This window comes from Danio aesculapii, chromosome 13 (assembly GCF_903798145.1).
Source record: "Danio aesculapii chromosome 13, fDanAes4.1, whole genome shotgun sequence".
Lineage (NCBI taxonomy): Eukaryota > Metazoa > Chordata > Actinopteri > Cypriniformes > Danionidae > Danio > Danio aesculapii.
This window is the reverse complement of record NC_079447.1, coordinates 28,081,057-28,104,638: the sequence shown is the minus strand read 5'-3', so window position 1 is coordinate 28,104,638 and position 23,582 is coordinate 28,081,057. Positions and strand designations below refer to the sequence as shown.

The following is a 23,582-nucleotide window of genomic DNA, read 5'->3' as shown; positions in this document are numbered from 1 at the left end:
AAAAAACAGCAGCAAATGTTAACACTTATGGCTTTACCTTCAACATTCTCTTCTTCTTTTGATTGATTTGAATGATTGTCTTCTTCGTTTGTCCTTGGTCTTCCAGGCCGATGCAAATCCGACCTCTGGCTCTTCTCCTCTTCCTCATCCTCACTACAGCTCCTCCTGCTAGCTTCTGGAAGAGGGCTTTCTACGTCAGAGTTTTCAAATGGCTCATCTAGGACCTCTGTTCTCTCCAAGATGGTTTCAGTCGTGACGCTGCTGTTGATACGTGTTCTTCTCCGTCCTCTCTTCCGTCGCATAGTTGGTGCCCGCTAAAAAAATAAAATAAACAAAACAAAAATTAAGGTGGATAGTCGCTTAGCAGACAAGTGAATTTAGTATGCTTGAGAATAACATGAGAATGCAATAGTCACAGGAAGATGTCAAAGACTGTTAGACCTAACAACTGTCAAAGGAAGAGCTGGCTACTTCTTTTGTTGAATTGTCCCTGGTTCTCTTTAATCCAAAAAGCAGGGGTTTAGAGGAGACAGATACGGTCAAGGGTGATGCTAAACATAGGGAAATGTGGCTGCATTGTGAACGGGTTGCTTCATGATCTAAATGCAAAAGCCCATCATTTAGACCACAGTGCCTGCACCACAGGCCATTCATTTGGAAAGCTTAGCCTGCCCAAAACCCCAAATGAGAGTGTGCAGAATCAAGCTGACCACAAGTTCCTCACAACATGCTCTCCCCCAGGCATTCTGGGATTGCAGTACCCCAATGCAAATAATCTGCAGCATTACTTGGTGATACAAAAGTAAGATTTCCCACACAAATCATGAAAGCAATATTACTTAATTATGGACTTAAGGACTGATGGAATTTTTAGACTGATGGAGAGTTTTGAATATTTTTCCATCGAGTGAAATACGCTTTCCAAATTCTTAAGGATATAAATTTGACCAACAATAACACTAAAAGAACTGAATAAAGAAATGCACAAAATCAGAAATTCTTTACCCTTCGCTTAAGCCCCTGCCCAGACTGGGACTGAACTGCGCTGTCTTCTCCATCCTCATCGTCATCATCATCGTCGTCGTCATCATCATCATCACTGCTGCTTTCGTCACTCACTTCAAAGTCTTTCCCAGTGCTGTTTACAAACAACGGGTCTGAGTATCTTCTACTGAAGTTCTTGCACTTGGTTAGTGGAGGTCTTGTGCTGGTGTAGCCCATTCCCATTGCCAAATTCCTGGTTGAAGTAGTACAGTCTGCACGATGGTCCCTTGCCTGTTATTTCAAACAAACACAAACATGAGCTTGTCGGAGTTGCTCTAAATAGTCTGAAGCAAAGCAGACAAATAATATCTGTTATCCACTTCTCTCTTCACAGCACCCCTGCAGTGCAGAGATTGTCTCTTGATTAGCCGTTGATCTCAGCAACATTTATTTTTAAGCGGCTGTGGAAGATTACATTTCATGGGACATTCAGAGGCATTAATAATACAGGGCTTTGATTTAGGTCATTCAGGAAGCTGGGTTACAGTTGGTAGTGCTTTCAGCTATCTCTGTGAACTCACCCTGAACTCTTGAAAGGCAAATGATGGGATAAATTTAGCTCACTTTTCATGCAAGCGTCATCTTGAAGCTAATAATGCAGAGTCGTGGAAAGAATGAGTGACCCGAGCACATCGTGATCTCCACGATCTGTCTATTGAATAGGTTTCAATTAAAAGCACAAGCTCTGATTTTAGACTCGGTCAGCAGAATAGTCTTTGATCATCTTACCCATTACAGTACATTTGAGTTTAGCATTGTGCAACATAAAAGGATTATGTTGTGTTAGAGGGCAAAAGGGAACAATAAAAATCTGCTACAACTGAGCCTGCAACGATATCTGCGGTAAATGTAACAATGCAGGCAGAGCATAGTAATTTAATGTAAGACAGCTATAATTGTCAAACTGGACTTCATGTCACACATGAGATTACTGATCAAGCTTTTGCATTTGAGAACAAACTAGATGTTTACTGTATGTTTAGATAAACATGGTTGGAGATGGTCTTATAGATAAGGAACAGGCAAATATAGTAGGGTGGTTTTAAACAGATTTTACATGTTTATTTGTACTGGATCAATAATACATTTCTAACCTAAAATATGACCAACAAATCATCAGTAGACTACCTTTTAAAAAAGAAATAATCAGGTATCTTAAGTTCCCAATCAAATGAAGAACAGAAACTTTAACCTACCAGTGCCAAAGCACTTTTCAGGTCCGCTGGTGGGCTCCTGCAGACTAAAGCTGGAGTCCAGCTAAGACATTCAGGATCGACCTCATGTAGCCGTGGCTTCACTCTCAACCCATCCATGTGCTCCTCAATTAGCTGATGTCTTTGGATGATTACAAACCTAGACAAACATATTGGGAAACATACTTAAAATACATTTCCTGCACCAAATCTGAGAAACCATAATTCATTATTGATGTCCATAAGAATATGACCCTAAGTGAGCATTTCCTCCCCCCTGAAATCTAGAAATGTCTTTAGACATGATACAGTGCGCTGAGAGTATGTGAGTAAATTGTCAGATTGACAGATACCACCACAGTCAAACCCACCTGCCATCCTGGAAATCAATCATGTTGAGCTGCTGAAGTGTGGTAGCGATGTCATGTGGACACATGCCCGTGGCTCGGCTCATTCCCCTGATGCTGACACTCTTATCTGGGTGGTTGTGCAGGTACTCCAGTATGACACTTTTCCAATAAGCCAAGTAGGACAGACGACCCAGATCAGATAGAGGCTTCTCTGGGGAGCCAGCCTGGCCTTCTAGCCTGGAAAGTAAGTAACCTGGAAAGACAGGAAGAGAGACAACGAGAGGAGATGAGACAATGTTGTTTATGAGCATTGTTGACAGGTGGGGTTTGACTGTCACTATGACAAAGCATGAAGCAACTCAATCACAATTTATGAAGACGTGACAATGTTTTCACAGACTTTTAAGGTCTAGAAGGAAAAATATTTGAATGATATTTGACATATGAACAAATTCAAGTTTTTCAAAGCCTAACAGTGAATTATAAGGAATGGAATGATTCTGACGGCTTAAGTGCGTCAATGGTTACATCAAAGATATCATTATTACAGTATAACATTATACTAATAGATAAAACTGAAAAAAATTAAAGATAAAAATCACAAAAGAGTATTTGGAGCGCAAAGCCTGGTTTTAGCAAAACAAAATAACATTAAGCTACCCCAAGATTTATCCTAGTTGTGCTATGACGCTGCATTTCCTCAAAACAAATGATTCAATGGTAGTGTCTCTCTCTATCCCAACACTAATTACTAAGGAGTTGATCAATGATTTAGCCTATAATTAAAGTGTACATGGGAGGGGCACGTTGTAACAAAATAAAAAAAAATGGTCTAGATTAAAAGACTGTCCAAAGTAGTTTCATGTGAAGACAACCATCAGCTGCACAAACAAATCATAAATTATTATTAAAACTCAATAAATAAAAAGCGTAAAGGTTGAGCTGATTTTGTGACCAGATGATCTAGTACACTGTGAGCATTGAAGTATTTTGCATTAACACAACAAATGCAAATGCTCTTAATTTATATCATGCACTATATTCACTTTATTTGAACACATGTAAACGCTTTTGATAAATCAGTATAATACATAATTCTTTTCCTCTTATCATGACTAGTCGGGAAAAAAAAATCGTCTTTTTTTCCTCCATGCCGACCACAAAGGCATCTGTTCACACTACAAACGATCTTACGCTCATATCTCATAAGACTTCCAAAGCAGTTAATGAATAACTTACTGAAATCAATGAGGAACCTCCCAAATCCTTGCCTTTGGAACTGAGGCATGATCATTATGCAGGAGACATTGTACTTCTGCTGGCAAAGCTTTTCCTGTGGGAGAGAAAGAGAGAAAGATGGAGTGTGTCAGCGCACTGCCAACGCATGCAATTCACTGCACCTGCCGTTGTCCTGAACTGAACCAACCACACAAAACCCTTCAAACATAAGAAATGTTCAGATGCAAAAACAAGCACTGTACAATAAAATTCTATCTTTAGCGACCCACTCTAGGTAACCTATTGTTACTCTGGCTCCACTATCTTAATATGTAAAGGTTGAATTACCTTTGAAAAGTATCCAACGAGATGACAACCCTTCTCATCATTCTGTGTTAGAACATAGAAGAGAAAAGGCTCCACATCATAATACAGCGTCTTGTGGTCCAGGAAAAGCTTCGCAAGCAAACAAAGGTTTTGGCAGAAAATTTTGCTGATATTTCCATCAACCTGAACAAAAAAGGACCAAAATTGGGATCAGATTCCTAATCAGACCTGCTGGAATTCAAATATATTTTTTGCTTACAAGGCAAACAAGATTAAAATTACATCTGACATGATTATTTGATAATTAACTGTCAGTAGAGCTTTCATCCATGTGACTGAGAAGCACCTTTCACCAAACGAGTCACTTCATAGCCTTTAATCTCAGGCCATAACCACCTCTTGTTTTAATTATGCAGATAAGATAAAATTAGGATGCGGATGAAGTTGTGCATGAAGATATAAGAGCCAGCACTGACCTCAAACACTGAGAGGTTATCCTTCCTGTAGATCTCATTAGCTGGCGGGTGAAACCACCCACATTTCTTTGAATGCCTCTGCAGAATGTCTTGGCTTTTCATGTACTTTAAGCAGAACTCGCAGAGATAAAGCTTCGGTAATCTGAGAAGGTGAGCAATTAATTATAAGATGAAGAATGTAGCATGAGTTACAAGACTAGAGAGAAACTCTAAATCACATACTAGTTTACATTTGCTTAAGGCTGTGTTTGGCAAACATTTCGAAAACTGCTGTAAAAATGTTTCTGAATTAATTTCCTTGACTTACCTTGAGTATTCAGGAGGGTATGGTGAGGAATACCAAGTTTGTATTTCATACTTCCCGAACTCAATCAAAGGAGGGGATTGTCCTTGATCACCACCATTTTTCTGTAAAAAAAAAAAAACACACAAGTTAGCAACAGATATCTTAGAACTTTTATTAAGCTTTTAAAAAATGTATTAGCATTTTATATTATAGCCACAATGCGCAAAATTAACCAAATCATTTGTCCAAAAAACCTTTAATAATAGAGTTGAAAGCAAAATAAGAAATTTTACAATTGCAAAATCTCACTGTAAATTCAAATGGAGTAATATTTAGGCCTACAATGGTCTCACGGTTGGGTTACGATTATCACGATTATTATTATTATCGATTTGGTTTAATTCGTTATCCTGGTGTATCATGGTGCATTGGTGATGCTTTCCATACTTAATTAGATTTTTTCTTCACTTTACAACACAAGAATTTTTTAAAATTAAAATCTATAAATATATTAATATTTATATATTATTTGTAATACAATTTTGTCCTTTAATAAAAGCAGTCAGATATATAAACTGTACCTTTAATTCTACCTGCTCAAAGAAAACACTCTTTTTGAATGTATCAAACGAAACTCCAATACATGCACAGAAGACAACATCAGCATTTATAGAAAATAAATAATGTAAATAGTATCCCGTTTACTTTTTGAGCGCTGTCAAGTGAGGTCTTACACCCCTATGATTGGTCATCAACTTCACTCCGTCAACAGAAAGGGCTGCGATTGGCTTTAGAACTTTAAGCGCTGTTCATCGATGAGTGATGCAGGAAGAACAGCGGTTACAGTCTATACGCGCATAATACGTGCATAATACGCGGTTCTCACAGGTAATCCATAATAGACACAGTGGAGAAAACTCGCACCTCAGCCACGCTCGTGTCTGGATCCACAAGTATTTCTTTAACAGCCAAGAGGAGAGTAAAAGTTACCTCACGAATACATCAGTGAGGTCAAATGTCAAATGTGGGGTGAATTGTCCAAAGTGAGAGAGAGGCAGAGATGGAGTTTTACAGCATTTCTTCGTAGTAGTGAAATAGCGTCTCGTGTGCTGTGCCCTCTTCGGTGTCAATGAAAGACTTTCCAGCAAACTCACAAGCAGTTGAACTTGAACCTTTTAGGATGTAGGAACTTTTTATTTACTCGCCCTCACCTCACTCGCTATAGTATTCTTCTGCGTCATCGTGCATAGGAGATAAATGATGTCAGTACGTAATAACCGGTTATGATCTATTACTGAACCGATATGGAATTGTCCCCATCTGCATCGCGATGCACAGAAGAAACAATTAATTTTGACACCCCTAATGGGCGATATATGTTACATCACCAAAAATTATTGAGATCATGTCCCTGTCTTGTGACAGGCCTAGTAATATCATTCTTAATTTCATTTAACAGTCTTTATTTCCAAATGTCAAAAAACTGCAGTGCACTCTTGAATCTTTTTATGTTGAGAGTAGCCAATTTGTAAGCAATTTTCATTACAGGTTTGTTAATGTGGCTGGAATGCTGCAATCCAAAATGCATCATAATTGATCTAAACTCATTGCAGACACAAAGAGCTGCTCTAAGCTGCTGAAATCACCATTTTGATTAATCATCCAGCCCTACCAGCTAAGACCAGCCATTCAGCCAAGTCAATCCTATGCGGTTACTAAAGCGTTTCGGAGCGATTTCATCATTCCTATGTGGGTTCTAGTGTGGCCACCTATTTAACATTTAAATGTGAGAAACAGCGATTATGGCTCTTGCCACATTGACTCTCCTCACCTTAGCTGTGAGCTCCTTGACGTGTCTGAACAATTTCAGATCCTCTTCAGCCACGTGGTCATTGACTAGAGTCATCCTTCCTTCATGCGGCTCTCTTCTCGAACATCTCTCGACGTTAAAGGCTGGGAGAGGTCAAAGAAGAGACTTTTAGAAGTCGATGTTCACACCATACAGTACAAACGAACTGAAAGGATGCTGACACAATAAAACCCAAAGCTAATATAAACAAGCACTAACCTTAGCCTTAACACAGCATTAAAAAAAAAAAAAATCAGTCAAACTGCTAGCATGCAAATCACTAGAGTCATGGAAAGGACAGCTGATAGGAAAGGCTCATATCAACATTGCTGGCCAACACACTAACCTCAAACCTCTAACCACACATCACAGTTTGTTTCTAGGCAACAGTGACCTCTAAACAAATACTCTATTTGTGCAGAGGTTGAGAGGGAACCAAACCAGGAGCAAGGGTCATTTGAAATGCAAACACTTTACATTAAAGTGCTAGTTACTAAAGGGAAAAAGCATTAATAACTTGGGTTTGAGAGGCAGGTGTGAGCAGCATGAGGACGTGAGCAGAGAGCAGAAACCTAAGGCTTTAGTGGCATCAGAATTAATAAAAAATACTGAAGAAAAAGGTTAAAAACAAAAATGCTGAGATGCAGTATTAGTTGAAAAACAAAAATCCATGTTATTTTGCTGCTAAAAATGAGGAAGATGAGTAAAACGGTTTAAGATGGAAAAAGCTAGTCGGCCGTTTGGAGATTCAGGCCCCTGTGCTTACCATGGTTTGGGTCTGGTTTAACTCGTCCGTCTGCCAATCTGCCCTTCCCTGGTGTGGTGTTCTCCCTCTGCGGGGAGGCCTTAAACCTAAACCTGCCTAGCAGCTTGTGCTTTCTCAAGATGGGAGTTCGTTTGAAATGGAGCGCCGACTTAAACGGGCGGCCCCGCTTGGGCGGCCATCCTGAGGCTGAACTGGTCAGAGATGCTAATTTACTACAGAAACCCTTGACAGGCTTCTTTCCTTGAAGCTGCAGGGACATTTTAGGCAAGGTGGACATGTCCTGTGTGCGGCGCACTCGCTTGGGTGGTGCGTAGCTGGGGAGTCCCTTTTGTCGGGACTGTCCCTGAGTGGTAAAGATGTGAGACAGTCCATCAAAGAGTCCCTTCAGCTGGCTGTTGCCTGGGAGGCTACTAAGGGACGGGCCGCTAGATTGGGAGGAGGAGCTGTGGGGTGAGTGGGCGGAGGAGGGCGAGGATGATTGGGTGGGGTTCAGCGAGATGGGGCTGTGTCCTTGCGAAGGGGACGGGGTAAGGAGAACGCTAGATGGGGCGTTTAACCTCACACCTGGTGTCATCATGCTGGCATGGTGTTTCCGATAGCCACGTTTCCTTGGCCTGTGCTGATTCGAGGAGCCCGACGCTTCACCGCGCAACCGGCGACCCAAGGGCGATGGCGTGAAAAATTTGGAAAGCCCGTCAATGAGACCTTTGGTTTTCTTGTTGATTGGGGGCAACGTAGTGAGGGTGGGTGTGGATGTGAGGGGGTCAGTGAGACTCCTGCCGTCTGTGGTGGGTATAAAGGTGCTTGATGAGGGTGGGGTACAGAAAGTGCTTATGGAACCCCTACCATGCCGTGCTTTTTCAGACAGCTCAACGGATCCTGGACCACCACTGTCAGACCTGTGAAAGCAGAAGATAAAAACATGAGCCACAAATGAATGAAAATCTCTGTGCATATCCTAACTGTGACTAAGCCTTGGTTCAGAGCCTGATTTCACAGCTTAAACAACACGTTCCACCGTGTCTATCAGTGCTCATCAAGCCTTTAGGAGAGATGTAAACCCTCAGGTCTTGCACATTTAAAAGCTTACTGACCCAGACTCACCCAGCCCGACTGACAGTGTTCTGACTGAGCTTTACTACACAGCCATATGTTATAAATAGACTTGAAAAGAATGCCCCCGGCTAAAAGTACATTGTAGCAGTCATGCTAATTTTAAACCTTGTGGATGAGAGGGTATGAAAACCTACATATATTCTCAAGGCAAGGTTGTGAAGGACAAAAATCAGAGTAGGCCATCAAAAAAAAAAGAAAAGAAAAGAGAAAAAAAAAAAGCATTCACAGTTTAGGCAACATACTGATGTGAGACCTGTAACCTTAAGCCTCAAGCATAATGAACAAGACAGATGAAATAAGTTATCGTACATTGTTGGATGTGCTAGATTTTTTCTTGGCCTTCCTGGCTTTGCATATCGCCTTTTGATCTGGGCCGCTGTCTTGTGTAGCAACCGTTTTCCCTCCTGCTCCTTTGGCCTGCATACTTGGCAGATCCACATTCCTGGGGGAGGTCCAGGGGAAAAAAGAGAGAGGGAGAGACAAAAAGAGAGAAGCATTTCAAGGATGGTTCATCATGTCTACAGCTGTGACACTTTTCAGATATGTCTTTGTTGTACTGAGCAGTGATGACCTGCTGTGCCTTTCCCTTCATTTCCACTGTCTTTAGAAGAAATGAAAAAGAGCAAAGAAAAACAAGCTTTCTGCAGGTAACAGACCAACAAGTAAACGCTGAATAAAAGGCTTTGAAGTCGTGTGGGGTTGTCTATTCTGACATGACTCCAGACTTCCCATCCTCTTAAGAGAGGATGATAACATATGAACAAATTGAATGATTAGACCTTGGCACATTATGACCTCGTTACATTTTCGCATAACTAATTTAGTTAGAAATTAAATTATGCATGACCGATTATGTTTAGTATGGAACTGAAGCTCTCAAGATATCTTGTGTGGAATTAAGCAATACTGAAGAGACAGGAGGCTCATAGAAACGACCAAAAGAAAAATGGCAAAAATATATTACATACAGAAAACGATACCGGTCAAGCATTATTACTGCTTTCAATAATTAGAGACTGACAACTGATAATCTTCTAAGAAAAAAGAAGAATGCTGATGATGACTTTTTAGAAAAAGAGTCTGACAATACACAGTTCTCAGCATATATAAGTACACCCCTCACAAATCCATCTTTTAAATTCATATTTAATAGGAAGCTATGAGCTATTCCATGCAAATGTCAACCTTGCCATAACAAAAATTTCGTTTTTAACCAAAATAGCGATACCCTTTCTAAGTTTGTGTAGGCTTGTATTTTACAGGACTGTAAAAATACTCCAGTCAATGTTCTGAAACAATTATATCTGATTTACCAAATTCACACAAGCGCCAATTTCACATCAGTCACATCCATAACGAAGCTTTTTTCCTCATAAATACAAAAGCATAAAACAAAACAAGTAATTTTTGTTCTATAGTGAGCCAACTCTTATCCTTTTGATTAGCATTATTTCTTTACGCTAATTTCTACAAAGTATGTTGTAAAGGTTGTATGAAAAGGTTGAGCAGTTTAATTGACAGAATTTCTACAAAGTATGTAGTATACTGTAAACTCTTTTTTTTGGTCACATCCATAACGCATGTTTATTTCCCTCATTTAAAGTGTAAAAAATGTTTACAAATTGATATTTTTCAGATCATTTAACTCTGTGGTTAGTTGTTTTGGAAAATATAAACAGATCGTTTCAATATAATGTTTACATCTACGTTCCCTGTGAATTTATGTTTTGAGGTTTACTGCAAATGTCAAATCTATAACGTTGGAATTGCTCATATACAATATTAAATTTGTGCATATACATTATATAAGTCAGTTCTGAAGTAAAATTTGGAGCTTATCTTACAAAATAACTTACGATAAGGGCCACAAAACTAGTACACCCAAATGTTTATGTTAGAGAAAAATATTTAATACAATTTTTTTAAAAAAGAGAAAAAAATCAAGAGAAGCAAAACAATTAAAAAATTGTTGAAATTTTGTAGGTTGTAACTTTTTTTGCAATATTTAGCTTGAATTGAATTGTATTATCTTTCAATTTATAATTAAATTCAATTCACCTTTATTTGTATAGCACTTTTACAATGTAGATTGTGTCAAAGCAGCTTCACATAAAGGTCATAGTAAATAGGAACAGTGTAGTTCAGTTTGTAGTGTTTAAGTTCAGTTCAGTTTAGCTCAGTACAGTGTGGTTTAATAAATCACTACTGAGAGTTCAAATACTGAAGAGCAAATCCAACGATGTGCAGCTCCATAGATCCCGAACCATGCAAGCCAGTGGCGACAGCGGAGAGGGAAAAAAAAACTTTACTAATTGTCGAAAGTGAAGAAAAAAAACCTTGAGAGAAACCAGGCTCTGTTGGGCACGACCATTTTAATTTCTCCGCTGGCCAAACGTCTTGTGCAGAGCTGCAGTCTCAGCGGCGGAGGCTGGAAGCTGGCCTCAGCGAAGACTCGTCTTGTTTATAAATATGTTTTGCGGCTAAAATTTTTTTTAATAAATCTGTTTTGTTTAAATGCACCAAAACACATTGCCTATATTCACTGAGAAATGGATACAAATATTCATTTTCAAAATGAGCTGTACTCAATTATGCTGAGCACTTTATTGTTGGTTTATTTCCATATTATTGAAAAAACATGACAAAGTTTATTGGTCCATCACCCTCTCTTGTAAACGGATGGATAAACTTAATTTAAAAATAAGACATTCACAAAGGAAACATACTTGCTTTTCTGGTTTCGCCATTTCTCGAACTAACTATGATTAATAGCATTTTTTAAAGAATGAATCACACCAAATTAATGTGTTAAATTGACATCCCTGACGCGCAACTTTTATTTAAAGCATTTTCTTTCATCCATAACAAAACCCAAATGGAATTTGATGGGATTTCTCATGGCAGAATGTCACCTCCCTCCAGCAGTTACAGACATTCAGCACTGAAGGCTCTTGTAAAATTAAGTGAAATGAACCTGTTCTGCTCTATTGAAACACTTTATGATGCTGCTCCCTTTTTATCTTGGCACTTACATGCCCATTTCAGACAAACTGCCATTAACTGAAAAGGACAAGCACAGTCATTTGCAAGCCAGGGGCGAAATCATTAACGAGAAAGAGACTGGAAAGAGAGAGACAGCCACTAAATAGTGCAGGACGCAAAGGTACATATCATCTTACTATTATGTAACCAGAAGCCTTTGTGTAATGGCACATTTAAAGAGCTTCACCTTGAGAATGGAAAAACCCACAGCGGCAAACAAAGGCCTAATGTACCTTTTGGCATTCTGGAGAGCGGTGGGTCACAGCACTCCATATGGAAACCCCTGTCGCAGGAGTCGCAGAAGAGCATCTCGTCCTGAATCCACACACACACACACACACACACACACAGAAAGATGTCAGACATGCAAAAAATAAGATGCAATCTTCACTACACAAGTAAACAACATCCTGCAGTAAAAGTGTCAGAACACAAGCCGCGCTCTGACACTATAAAAGATGTCAGCAGGAACTGGGCCAAGGCCATCAGTGCATTTGAAAAAGAACTTACAGCATTCTTCCCCTGAATCTGACAGGAACTGCATGTTTTGCATTCGATGCACTGCCATCGCAGGGCCTTGACATTTGCAGTCAAATCAGCGGAGAACTTCAGGCATGATGGATGGCCTTTGAGGAGAAACGGGAAATAAAACAAACAGGCTTTAGAGAGAGAGTCTCCAAACATGCTCAATTAAAAGAGCGACATTACCTAATCCTTTAACTTTGGCAGGAAACACAAAAGCCTTACAGGATAAATGTTAACAGAGGCTTAATCAAGCGGAGAAAGAACATCAAAACGAAACAAATGAAAGATTCCCCCGACCGTGGATTGGTTAAATATTTACACGTGGCATCAACAATGCGAAGAGCCATGCGTGAAGACTTTCCAAAAATCTGTGTCTAAAAGCACTGTATTATCAAACACTTCTGAGCAGCTAATTAAAGATAATTTGATCTTAACGAGGCAGAAACTGTACGCGCGCACACCGTAATGGCAGTCGATCCGTTATAGTCATGTAAAAGCATGCACTCCTGTCCCTGAGGGCTGCAAACCAGCTGCGGTTTACAGTGGGAGCACATTTTCTATACTTTCATGAACACTTAATGAAAACCACCTCTGCGTTGTTAAGTCAAACTCAGCCATAAAAATGTCACCGGGAGAACAATTCCTTGTGGCATTTCAAAATCACTGTTCAAAACAAATTACGACATAAGAGCAGGTAATTTAACAGGAACATGGCAATTCTGTCTGGAGGAGTGAAAAAATAAATAAATTAGAGTAAAAGAAACAAGCAAGCAAACTTGAAGCGGGGGAGAAAAAAAAACATGTTTGGAACTGCACACCTTTCAGCTTGAATCCATCTGTGATTGTGCAAAACCCTTCAGCCAATACTTCTACAAAATAGGCAATTTCTTGTATTATTTCAGTCTCTACAGCGCCAAAACAGCTTGAGATATTCTATCACATTTCCTAAACGCACAGCCCTACATACATTATAGCAAACAAACAAAAAAATAAACCATTACAGGAGACACATGAGCTATTCATAGAATTCATACCACATGGAATAAAGGGATGCTATCATGGAGACGTAGATAAGCCCTCATCAAAGAATTTATTGGCTATCGGTTTTTTCATGAACCAGCTTTAGAATTATTTCATGTAAACAAAGGCTAATGATGATGATATCTTGCCGGAAAGAGCACTTATGGTGGTTGAGACGCATGCACTGTTCAGAAGAGCTGTATGCAGAGAAATGCAGGCAGATAACAAACACATCAATCTCATACAAGACTACTGTGACAAACTCCAAAGTACCACTGCAAATTCATACTTAAAACAGAATACCTATTCAAGTCTGCATCTTGCTTTCACAACTTTAATAAGAGCATCATTTTGACAGAAGTGTGATCCACTTTCTCACGGTCTAAAATAAGAGTACAAATTCTTTGTCAGGTTTGTACAGGTTTTGTAAAGGCACTTTGTAAGAAAAATTCATAAAAATTGAAAAGTAAAACTCGTCATTGGGGCTGCACGGTAGCACGTTCGGCTCACAGCAAGAAGGTCGCTGGTTCGAGCCTTGGCTGGGTCAAGTGGCGTTTCTGTGTGGAGTTAACATGTTCTCCCTGTGTTTGTGTGGGTTTCCTCCGGGTGCTCCGGTTTCCCCCACAAGACAAAAAACATGCGCTATAGGTGAATTGGGTAGGCTAAATTGTCCGTATGTGCGTGAATATCAAATAGTATGTGTGATCATGTGTGTGTCTGTGTGTGAATGTGTATAGATGTTTCCCAGTGATGGGTTGCAGCTGGAACAGCATCCGCTGCATAAAACATGAGCTGGATAAGTTGTCAGTTCATTCCGCTGTGGCGACCCCAGATTAATAAAGGGACTACGCCGAAAAGAAAATGAATGAATGAACTCGTCATTGTGTTGACAGAATCTAAATGCCATAAAGAAGGTCAAAATCTATCTTTAACACAAACCACTGACACCTTTTTTGCACCGTGTCCATAATTTCTGGCTTCTCCGGTAAATATATTGTGGTTTATTGATATTTAGATGTTTGTTTTGTAGAAAACAAAACCAAAAACACTGATGAACTCTTTTTCAATGTATGCAACATTTTATGCCACAACTTCAGATTTTAAAGCTCTGATTTAAAACCTTTTTAAACATTCATTGTTTACAAAGTGGCCCTTGTATTTTACTGAAGTAAACTAACAATGAAAGGAAGGTTGTGAATCGTTATGGAAAAATATCAACAGTGTTGATTTTGGTTACGAATTTTCATTTTTTCTTTTGTCCAAAACTTGGTGCCTCACTGATGGCATGGATTTTCTCATGGATGTCCACATATGCACTTGTATAACATATGTCTTTTCTTATGTCTTTATGATTTTTAACAAGTTGAATGTTTAAGAGCCTAGATTATATGACCACCTTAGTGTCACTTCAGAGTAAAACAGGAATAATATGTGTCTGATTGCTTTTCTTTATGCCAAAGGATTTGTTTCCTCAGGATCTACTCAGCCAGGTCAGAGGTCATGAAGACCTCTTGAGTAGACCTGGACTCTTGAAGAATTGGAAACAACTGTTCATATTGTTATTTACTAATGTGTTAATTATGTTTAAAGTGATATTTGCCATTTTAAGTTTTAAATATTTTAAAGTTTATTCCTTTGCATGTAGTCTGCTAGTTTGGAGATAGATTATCCTGGAATTTAGCTAGTTTTGATAAAGACGACAGAGTACAGTTAGCTTTGGATAAGAAACAGATTGTACTTTGAGTGTGTGTGTGATCTATTTGATTGGGGATCCTTTCACAGGTCTGGGGTTAGCTCTAAACAGCCTAGTGGCTGTCTGATGTTTGTATTCTTGAGATATTGAGCTATAGTTCAGAGTTTTACACTCGCACCCAGATGGAAATTCTCCAAGTCTATCTGTGTTTAAACAATATTAGGTATTTAATTATGTATGTCGCAGTTAATGACGTTATGTAAGAGTATAATTGTTGATGTTTTTGAGATTATAAGAAGAGCAGCCTACAAACCTATTGCGAGTGGTCTTCTGCTGATGAAACTGCAAACTATCTTCAGCAAACTTGATTTATTTGAATCTCTGACTCCAGCTCTTCTACATCTGACAGATTTTTGGGTTCAAATAGTAAATTATCCCTACATCACCATCTCTGACTTACTCTCTTTTGGAATCACATGTTTCTGTGACATCATCTGGCACTGCTGATGGTTAAAATTCAGTACTGCTGAATGAATCCATCTCTGCTTAAGCATCACCACAATCAATGTATCCAAGCAATAAGAACATATTTTCTTTTTAAAGAGTTGTTGTCATTTAAAATGACAAAATATAAATTTCAAATCAAGCAAAAGTTGTGTGGACATTTAATATACAAATACAAGTTGCTTGTAAACAAAACTAAATTCTTAGAACAAGGCAACAATTTCCACTACTCCACTACTACAATTACTGTATCTCTTCCACAACTGTGAGCAGATATTCAGCTAAATGGTCAGTCACGCTGCACCCAGCAGTTTCCTAGATAAAAGCTAACTTGCTTTTGGCCATTCTGCACATGCTTTGAAATGATGAACTGTCCATATTTAGGCACAGATCAGGCTGAGAGTTCAAACACAGGTCTTACCGCTGCTTCCACAGTCTGCACAAGACAGCAGCTCCTCTGGCCTCTTGTCTCGATTCGACTCCTTTGTGCCCAAACAGAAGCTGCATATGGGTATGGGGTCAGCACGTGGCTAGAGAGAAGGGAAAAAACAGAATGATTTTAATTATTGCAGACTTTTATTCAATTTCAGATCTTAGGGTTAATAGAATTACCCAAAAAGGAAAATTCTATCATCATTAACTCACTCTATACTTGTTTGAATTTCTATTTTGTTTGAACACAATTGAAGACGTTTTGAAGGATGTTGGAAACCAGAAGTCACTGTCTTCCATATTCTGCACAGTTTCAAAATGTTTTTAATAATTTTTTGGTGTTAAAAAAAAAAGTCATTTAGATTTGAAACCACTAAGTGTGAGTAAATGGTGATAAAGCGTTTAGTTTCGGGTGAACGGTCCCTTTAATTCCTCACACATCAAAACAAGCAAATAAAGTTTACATGTCTGACAAGATATGAATCTAAACCCTTTGCACACCATGTTAACAGCTTAATGAGTGCAGTGCCTATTTTACATAACACACACATACACAAAGATTTGTAACAGTGCGATTATTATTATACACAAGACACATGAGTGGCACAGTAAATGAGTACAGATTGGAAGATAAAAGATTTGGCATGTGTTGCGATTAGCTTTGTTTGAATATCGGGTGTCAAACTAGACAGGTGGTTACAAACCCGGGGAGTCGGCTAGTTATTAAGCATGTGATTATAGAGGACAGATACACGTGCCAGATATAAAGCAGCTCCTGGCAGAGGCAGGGTACCAACACAAGTCAAATCAAACACTAATCATTCTGCCAAACAAAAATGCACATCTTATTACATTAAAGGGATGTCAGACAGACATACCAGTGCTTCAGTATCAAACAGCAAGTAAAGGTACTAGTTAGAGCAATAATAGCCTCTCTGAAGTATTGGTAGACAAAGAGGTTGATAAAATTACAGACGAAAGGGTGAGATAATGGTGATATCTAACTGACAGGTGGCTACTGATCCAAACTACCAGCGTCTGCGAGTTTGGCATTGCAGACTAAAGAAGAGTTGAACACATAGCTTTTCATAATATACCCCATAATACTAGAAAGTACAAATGCATGTTTCTGCTTTTAAGTAAAATTATTGATACCTTTTACACTAATTATATACATTAGTCATAACTAGCACCGATTATTTTTTTTGCTGTCTTCAGTAGTTAGTTTTTTACCATTTTTTTTTGATTGGGAAACAACATTCTGATTCAAAGTTGGGACTTTGTGAACAAATTAAGTAGTGCAGAAACAATTCAGTGTATATATGAGGGCGCACGCACACACACACGCACACGGACACACACACACACACACACAACTAAACAAAATGTAGATAATAACACCATGCTCTAACAACATGTCACAAGATTCTAGCGACAAGCAATTTATCCACAGCAGACATGACAGAAACATTTAAATACCAGAGTCAACCAGAAGCGCAGAACAGTGCACTGCTCTCCAAACCAAACGGTTAGGTAAGGTATATGTTTGCTAGTTATTTTGTTTTCAAAATCTCAGGTAAACTATCTGCATTTTCTTTTAGTATGACAATAAACGTTGAGTAAAAGGATGTCAAATCCCCACTGACAGCATTCAACACTTAAAAGCACATAATCAGCACCTGAGGTAATCAGTGTCATAGTAGTTTATTCTATTATTAAATTGCAATGCTGCAAAATAGAAACCATTTCTACACTGTAAAAATGGCCGTGATTTCAATGGTAAAAAACTGTAAACATGCTACGGTAAAAATCTGTAACCTGGTTAACAGTAGTTTACTTAATATATACGGCGAATAACCGTAAATTGACTTTCCCAGAATTCCCTGCATGACATAACCTTTTCTGCTTTTTGTTGACATTACTATGGATCTTTTTAGTTGTTTCTCCATCAGTTATGTACATTAGAGATTTATGTTACATCTAATGTTGATAAACAATGTTTATTTCATGACTTTAATGTTATGCGTGTTACCATACTGGTGTTTAGTAGCTGTGTGAATGACACTGAGCACCTTCTATATTCTGATACACTTTTATGCTTGTGGGAAAAGTTATTCACCACCTGCATATGGCTGTGTTAACGTGTCTAACTGTGTAACAAAAGATGTTGGTAATACAAAAGACCGACATATTACATCTATAAATTATATGGTATATGGTAGTTTACAGTAAAAATTAAAAATTACTTTTACAGTTTGTACCTTATTTTTAACAGTAAAATACTGGCAACCACAGCTGCCGTTTTTTTACCGTAAATTTTACGAATTTATTTTTTACTGTGAAAAACAGAAATGTCATGCATCGCTGTCGCAGACTGTTAGGACAAAAAGTCCTTTTATCATGGAAAAGATACTTTTTATCATAGAATTATGTGTTAGGACACTGTGGAAACCTTAGACACAGCTTATTATATTAAAAATAAAATAAAAAATACACATTTCCCCCTATTTACATAGACTTGAAGATACACTAATGTCCAAAAAGTTTGAAGTCAGCAAGACTTAAAAGATTTGAATATCTTTATTAAACATTACCATTTGGAACTTCCTCAAAAGTATTAAGCAGTATGAGTGTATTTAACACCAACAACTAATATTCTTGAGAATTAAAATAACATAAGCAGGTACAGTTGAAGTCAGAATTATTAAAACCCCTGAATTATCAGCCCCCTGTTTATTTTTTCCCCCAATTTCTGTTTAACAGAGAGAAGATTTTTTCAACATTTCTAAACCTAATAGTTTTAATAACTCATTTCTAATAACTGATTTATTTTATCTTTGTCATGATGACAGTAAATAATATTTGACTAGATATTTTTCAAGACACTTCTATACAGCTTAAAGTGACATTTAAAGGCTTAACTAGGTTAATTAGGTTAACTAGGCAGGTTAGGGTAATTAGGCAAGTTATTATATAGCGATGGTTTGTTCTGTAGACTTTCAAAAAAAAAATGTATAGATAAAGGGGCTAATAATTTTGACCGTAAAATGCTTTTTAAAGAAATTCAAAACTTTTCTAGCGAAATAAAACAAATAAAACTTTCTCCTGAAGAAAAAATATTATCAGACATACTGTGAAAATTTCCTTGCTCTGTTAAACATATTTTGGGAAATATTTAAAAGGAAAAAAAAAATTCAAAGGGGGGCTAATAATTCTGACTTCAACTGTATGTCTCATGTATCTGTTTTTCTTGACCCCAGTTTACATGTCATGCATGTCTCACGTGGATGATTGTAATAACAAGGTAACCCATGCCGTGGGCGTGGTTGCATTAACCATAATGAGCTCAGACTGAGAAACTAGACAGTGTTGGTTTCATACTAATTGCTTTATCAAACAATATTTTTTTTCAATATGCATTTAAAAATAGACACTTCAAGCTTTCTATAGATATATGTCTCATGTCTGTGCGTTTTGTTTTCGCAAAGTTTCAGTTCAATTTTGTGATGAGTTTCTAAAAACAGTTCGCGAAGAGACAAAAGGAACATGCACACTGTATATTTTCTTTATTTTTCAAAAGCACACACTTTTGTTGTTATTGTGAGTGTACGCAAAAAAAGTACAGACCTAACAGATTTAAATGTTGTATAATACTTATTTATGTCACTAAAATTAACAGAGTATTCTTAGTGTCTTTGGCACCAATAAGAAAAAAAGAGATGCTAAACACGCCACGGAGATCTGGCGACCTCAGAGTGTTCAAATAAAGTCAGATGGAAAAACATTTCAATTTCTATAATACTTGACAACATTACTTTTGATCAAAACGTAGCCTTGGTAAGCATAAAATACCCAAAAGCCATATTGTTGACAGACATTATGTCATTGGGACTACCCTAATGCGTTTTTGCATCAAACAATGTAGTGTGGTCAGGTAGCCAAGATCACTGGAGATCAGATGCAAATCCAGACTCAGAATCCATGAGACGTGACACAACAAACAACAGGAAATTAAATCCAAATGTCTCCTTTGAATTTAGGAGGCGTGCTGCATTGGACTACTGTAAAGATTACATTCTTGTGTAAAAGCCTTCAAAAAGGCAGCAGCCAAAACAACAGACATCAAACATGCAACAAATCTGCTACTACTGATGAAGGATAAAGGATGCCCAGCAGGATGTGTCCTGAATTGTGCACGTCACCACACACACACACACACACACACACAGACCGCCTTGCCGTATCACTGAGTGCTGTGATACACAACGCTGAGCCTGAGTAAATATTGGCAATGGGATGTTATACAACTGCGAGAGGTGTAGCCAGTGCCCTCTGAACGAGAGTAACGCAAGGTGCTGATGCCAAAAGACGATTAGAGGGAAGCGAACAGGCTCAGTGAATAGCTCTTGAGATAAGACTGTATCTTTCCTCCCACGAAAGCCAGTGGCATGCAGGACTCTTGTAGTGGAGATCAGAAAAAGGTTACATGGAATCTGACGGCAAAGTCTGCCACCACACCCTCACATCTCCAAACAGTAGCATCTAAATCTCTGCAAGAGTCGCGTAAGTCCATTCAAGCCCAAGCTCACAAAAACACACGAGTCTCCTGAGAAGAGGAACTGGTAGAACTTGAGAGTAAACAAACGAGCAAATCGGCTCGATTCGCTCCCAAAAGGCTTGTCAACAAGAGACGAAGCGATCTGCTGGGGGATGGTGTGTATTAGATGCAGATGGGGCATTAGAAGAGCGAGTAAAACTACATCTAGTGGGTATGTTCTCTGTACCATCTCAAGAGAGCCACTCAGGCTGAGCTCCCCGCTGTGCCATGTTGATAAATATTGAGTGTCTGTTCTGGTGAGAAACCTGTTGAGAGTAATGCCAGACTAATTGTTTTATGCAACAGGCAATCAATCCCCAGCCTATTAATCATTTTGGCAGACCATCAATTTGCAGATGGGTTATTCATAAACATTGCAAGTTTTTATTTAAGTGCCAATTGAAAGGCTCCAAATCGATGGCCCCTGAATGATACGCACAGCTCTTCATACAAATGACTGCGAGTTGCTTAGTGCTCGGAAGCGAACGTGCGCTCATCGCCTATAAAGGGCTTCTCTCCCCGAGGGCAACGTTATCATGATACACAACAAAAATCCCACCATGCACATATCGCTTGACCTCAATTGCCTTTAAACAATACATCTGTATTCACGCGCAGAAGGGGAAAAGCACAGGCACCGCAGTCTCGTATAAATACAAATAAACCCTCCACTGCAGCTCTACACACCACATCATTCAATAACATTAGCGCTAAATTGATTTCAATGGCAGAATTCCACTGCCTCTTGTTGGATTGCAGCTGAAACGCTCGTTTTTTTCACACATGCATGTGCATAAAGATAAAAGAAACCTAGCTACTTGAAAGCTTGGCATGTTTGACGTCGAGTAAGAAAGGATCCGAGCATGAGATATTTGATATGTTGGAAAAACGAAACAAAAATAAACACAGACAGACTCTCTTACATGATGACTTCCGAGCCTTCAGACATAAATATATGATATGAACTTCTGTACGTGGAGCTAAACTCTCATTATGGCAGTGATTTGATGCATTATACAACTGTACTGGAAAAACCAAACTGTTTATCCATCACAACTAGAATAACCATCAGGTTTTCTCTCCTCTGCAATTCATATGGCTTGAAATGACAACAAATCTTCAGCATATATTTAACACCTCTGAAAGTTTGAGTTGTAAATACATGAGCATTTACTGCACATTTAACGCAGCTGTTAAATGCCCATAGACATTTATGTCTATTAAAAATACAGTAGATTAATAGGATTTCTCAGTGGCAGGCAGTAATGGGATAGTCTATCCAAAAAAAACAAAACAAATCTTGTCATTTGCTCAATCTTATGTCGTTCCAAAGTTGTATGGGTTTTTCTTTTGTGTGAAAGAAATCTGATCTGAGAAATGGTTCATTGTTTCTTGTCCAAACAGAAGAAGTCAAAAGAGTCTAAAGTTGTTCCCAAATTTGTGTGTGTGTGTTCGGCATATAAAGTCAGGGTTTGTTCAGATTTGGAGGGCTCAGTTTGGTAATAACAAACACTGGCATGATTTCTGTGTTAATGTGGTAAAATTTAATAAGTGTGAATGTTGCCATCAGAAACCCTGATGTGTACCAAACAGGCTGACCAAGAACACTAAAAAGATGCTACACTCTGTCTACTTTCAAACAAACATGGTATGACCAGAACCAAATACATCTACACAAACCAAAAACAAGATATGATGTCACAAAACATTTTTGTTGTTACATTCACAGTGTTGGCCATTATGGTCCAACGGAGGTGTTGGTTTCACATTTTATAAGCTCTTCGTGATTTAAAAAAAAAACATCACATATACTCATAAACAACAAACATTTTGAACATTCAGCTAGGCATGGGCCGGGAGAAGATTCTGACGGTATGATAACCTTGGATAAAAAATTTCACGGTTTTGTGATTACTGCTCTACAATATGTTCTTTTTAAAAGGCTGGATAAAAAAATAAAACCTTTTTTTTCCCCTTTTGAACACAATATATTTTAATTTGAGACACATTTATAATATTTTGGAACAGTAAACGTGTTAAGCTCTGCGGTCTTTAATTCTTTTAAAAACAGATTTTTTTTTACAACTTAAAACAGCGTCTTTTCTGCTGGAGATACTGTTGTCCTAAAAAATAAAAACAACAAAAAACACAAACACAAAAATGTACACATACCTTAGGAACTGTATTGAAGAAAATTTTGATGGTTTTAAAACCTTGACTTTTTCAAACCGCGGTACCTTGAAAACAGTAATCGTCTCATGCCTACATTCAGCCCTACACACAGTTTTGTTTTGTATGTTCGGTAACTTAAGACTGGGTGATATTGCAAAAACAGTTATCACAATATCATATTTCATATAACTCAGTATCGATAACTATTGAATATTTTTTAACAATCCATTAAGGAATATTAGGATATTTTTAACTTTAACTTTATTTTTATTTACCAACATTACTAAGGCAAATAGACAATAAGACAAAATATCTGATTTCTTTATAATAACATAAACATAAGTGTTAAAGAGACTCAAACTTGATAAATATAATGTTACAAAGTGTGTGCAATGTTAAAGGTAGATCAACAGGTGTGAATAATAATAATACAGTAAACCTCAAACTCTGTAAACAAAACAAATTATGATAATCAAATCTGAGCTTTGAAGTAAATGAACCAGCCATCATTATTCAAATACATATTGCAACATTACAAATTGTAAAGTTGAATGACCATTTTACTCCCTAGGCTAAAAACCTTTCAGATGGGAAGCTAGTGGCTGGGATACACAAGAAAAGAAACCAAAAAGCCAGTCTGGTGACATCTTTACATCCTTTTTTATTAATTTTCATCTCGTCACTGCTGCTAGTCAGGGCACTCATTTTCGTGTGTGTTGTTATTCTGCCCTGTAGTGAAAAGCGTGACCGTGTAGTTTACGTCACCATTTACAATGGACTTTTCACTCAAGCTCCCCAGGAATCTCTTGGAACTAGGCGACCATCGACCGTTTTCACAGAGGATGACAGATGGACAAACCATTGCAGCAGCTCTGATACAAATTTATGGAGAAAAGTAAAAAGCACTGCAGTGTTTGGATGCACTGTGTTTGTCTGAGGTAATTAGTCTGCCAGTATTACAGAAATGTGTTT

General features: G+C 38.1%; 1 protein-coding gene across 4 annotated transcripts in view; it reads right to left on the bottom strand.

Annotated features, from left to right (window-relative positions):
- kat6b (K(lysine) acetyltransferase 6B) overlaps positions 1–23,582 on the bottom strand; it is a 45,303-nt gene that overhangs the window by 3,958 nt on the left and 17,763 nt on the right. For all 4 annotated transcript variants that reach the window (XM_056470251.1, XM_056470252.1, XM_056470250.1 and 1 more), the window contains exons 3-16: positions 15,831–15,939; positions 12,178–12,293; positions 11,901–11,982; positions 8,935–9,067; positions 7,510–8,408; positions 6,726–6,847; positions 4,916–5,016; positions 4,609–4,750; positions 4,154–4,315; positions 3,827–3,920; positions 2,609–2,840; positions 2,241–2,397; positions 1,006–1,275; positions 38–314 (exon numbers count right to left, since the gene is read on the bottom strand). In XM_056470251.1, the coding sequence (XP_056326226.1) occupies positions 38–314; positions 1,006–1,275; positions 2,241–2,397; positions 2,609–2,840; positions 3,827–3,920; positions 4,154–4,315; positions 4,609–4,750; positions 4,916–5,016; positions 6,726–6,847; positions 7,510–8,408; positions 8,935–9,067; positions 11,901–11,982; positions 12,178–12,293; positions 15,831–15,939 (2,896 nt within the window). The remainder of the gene's footprint in view (positions 1–37; positions 315–1,005; positions 1,276–2,240; positions 2,398–2,608; positions 2,841–3,826; positions 3,921–4,153; positions 4,316–4,608; positions 4,751–4,915; positions 5,017–6,725; positions 6,848–7,509; positions 8,409–8,934; positions 9,068–11,900; positions 11,983–12,177; positions 12,294–15,830; positions 15,940–23,582) is intronic.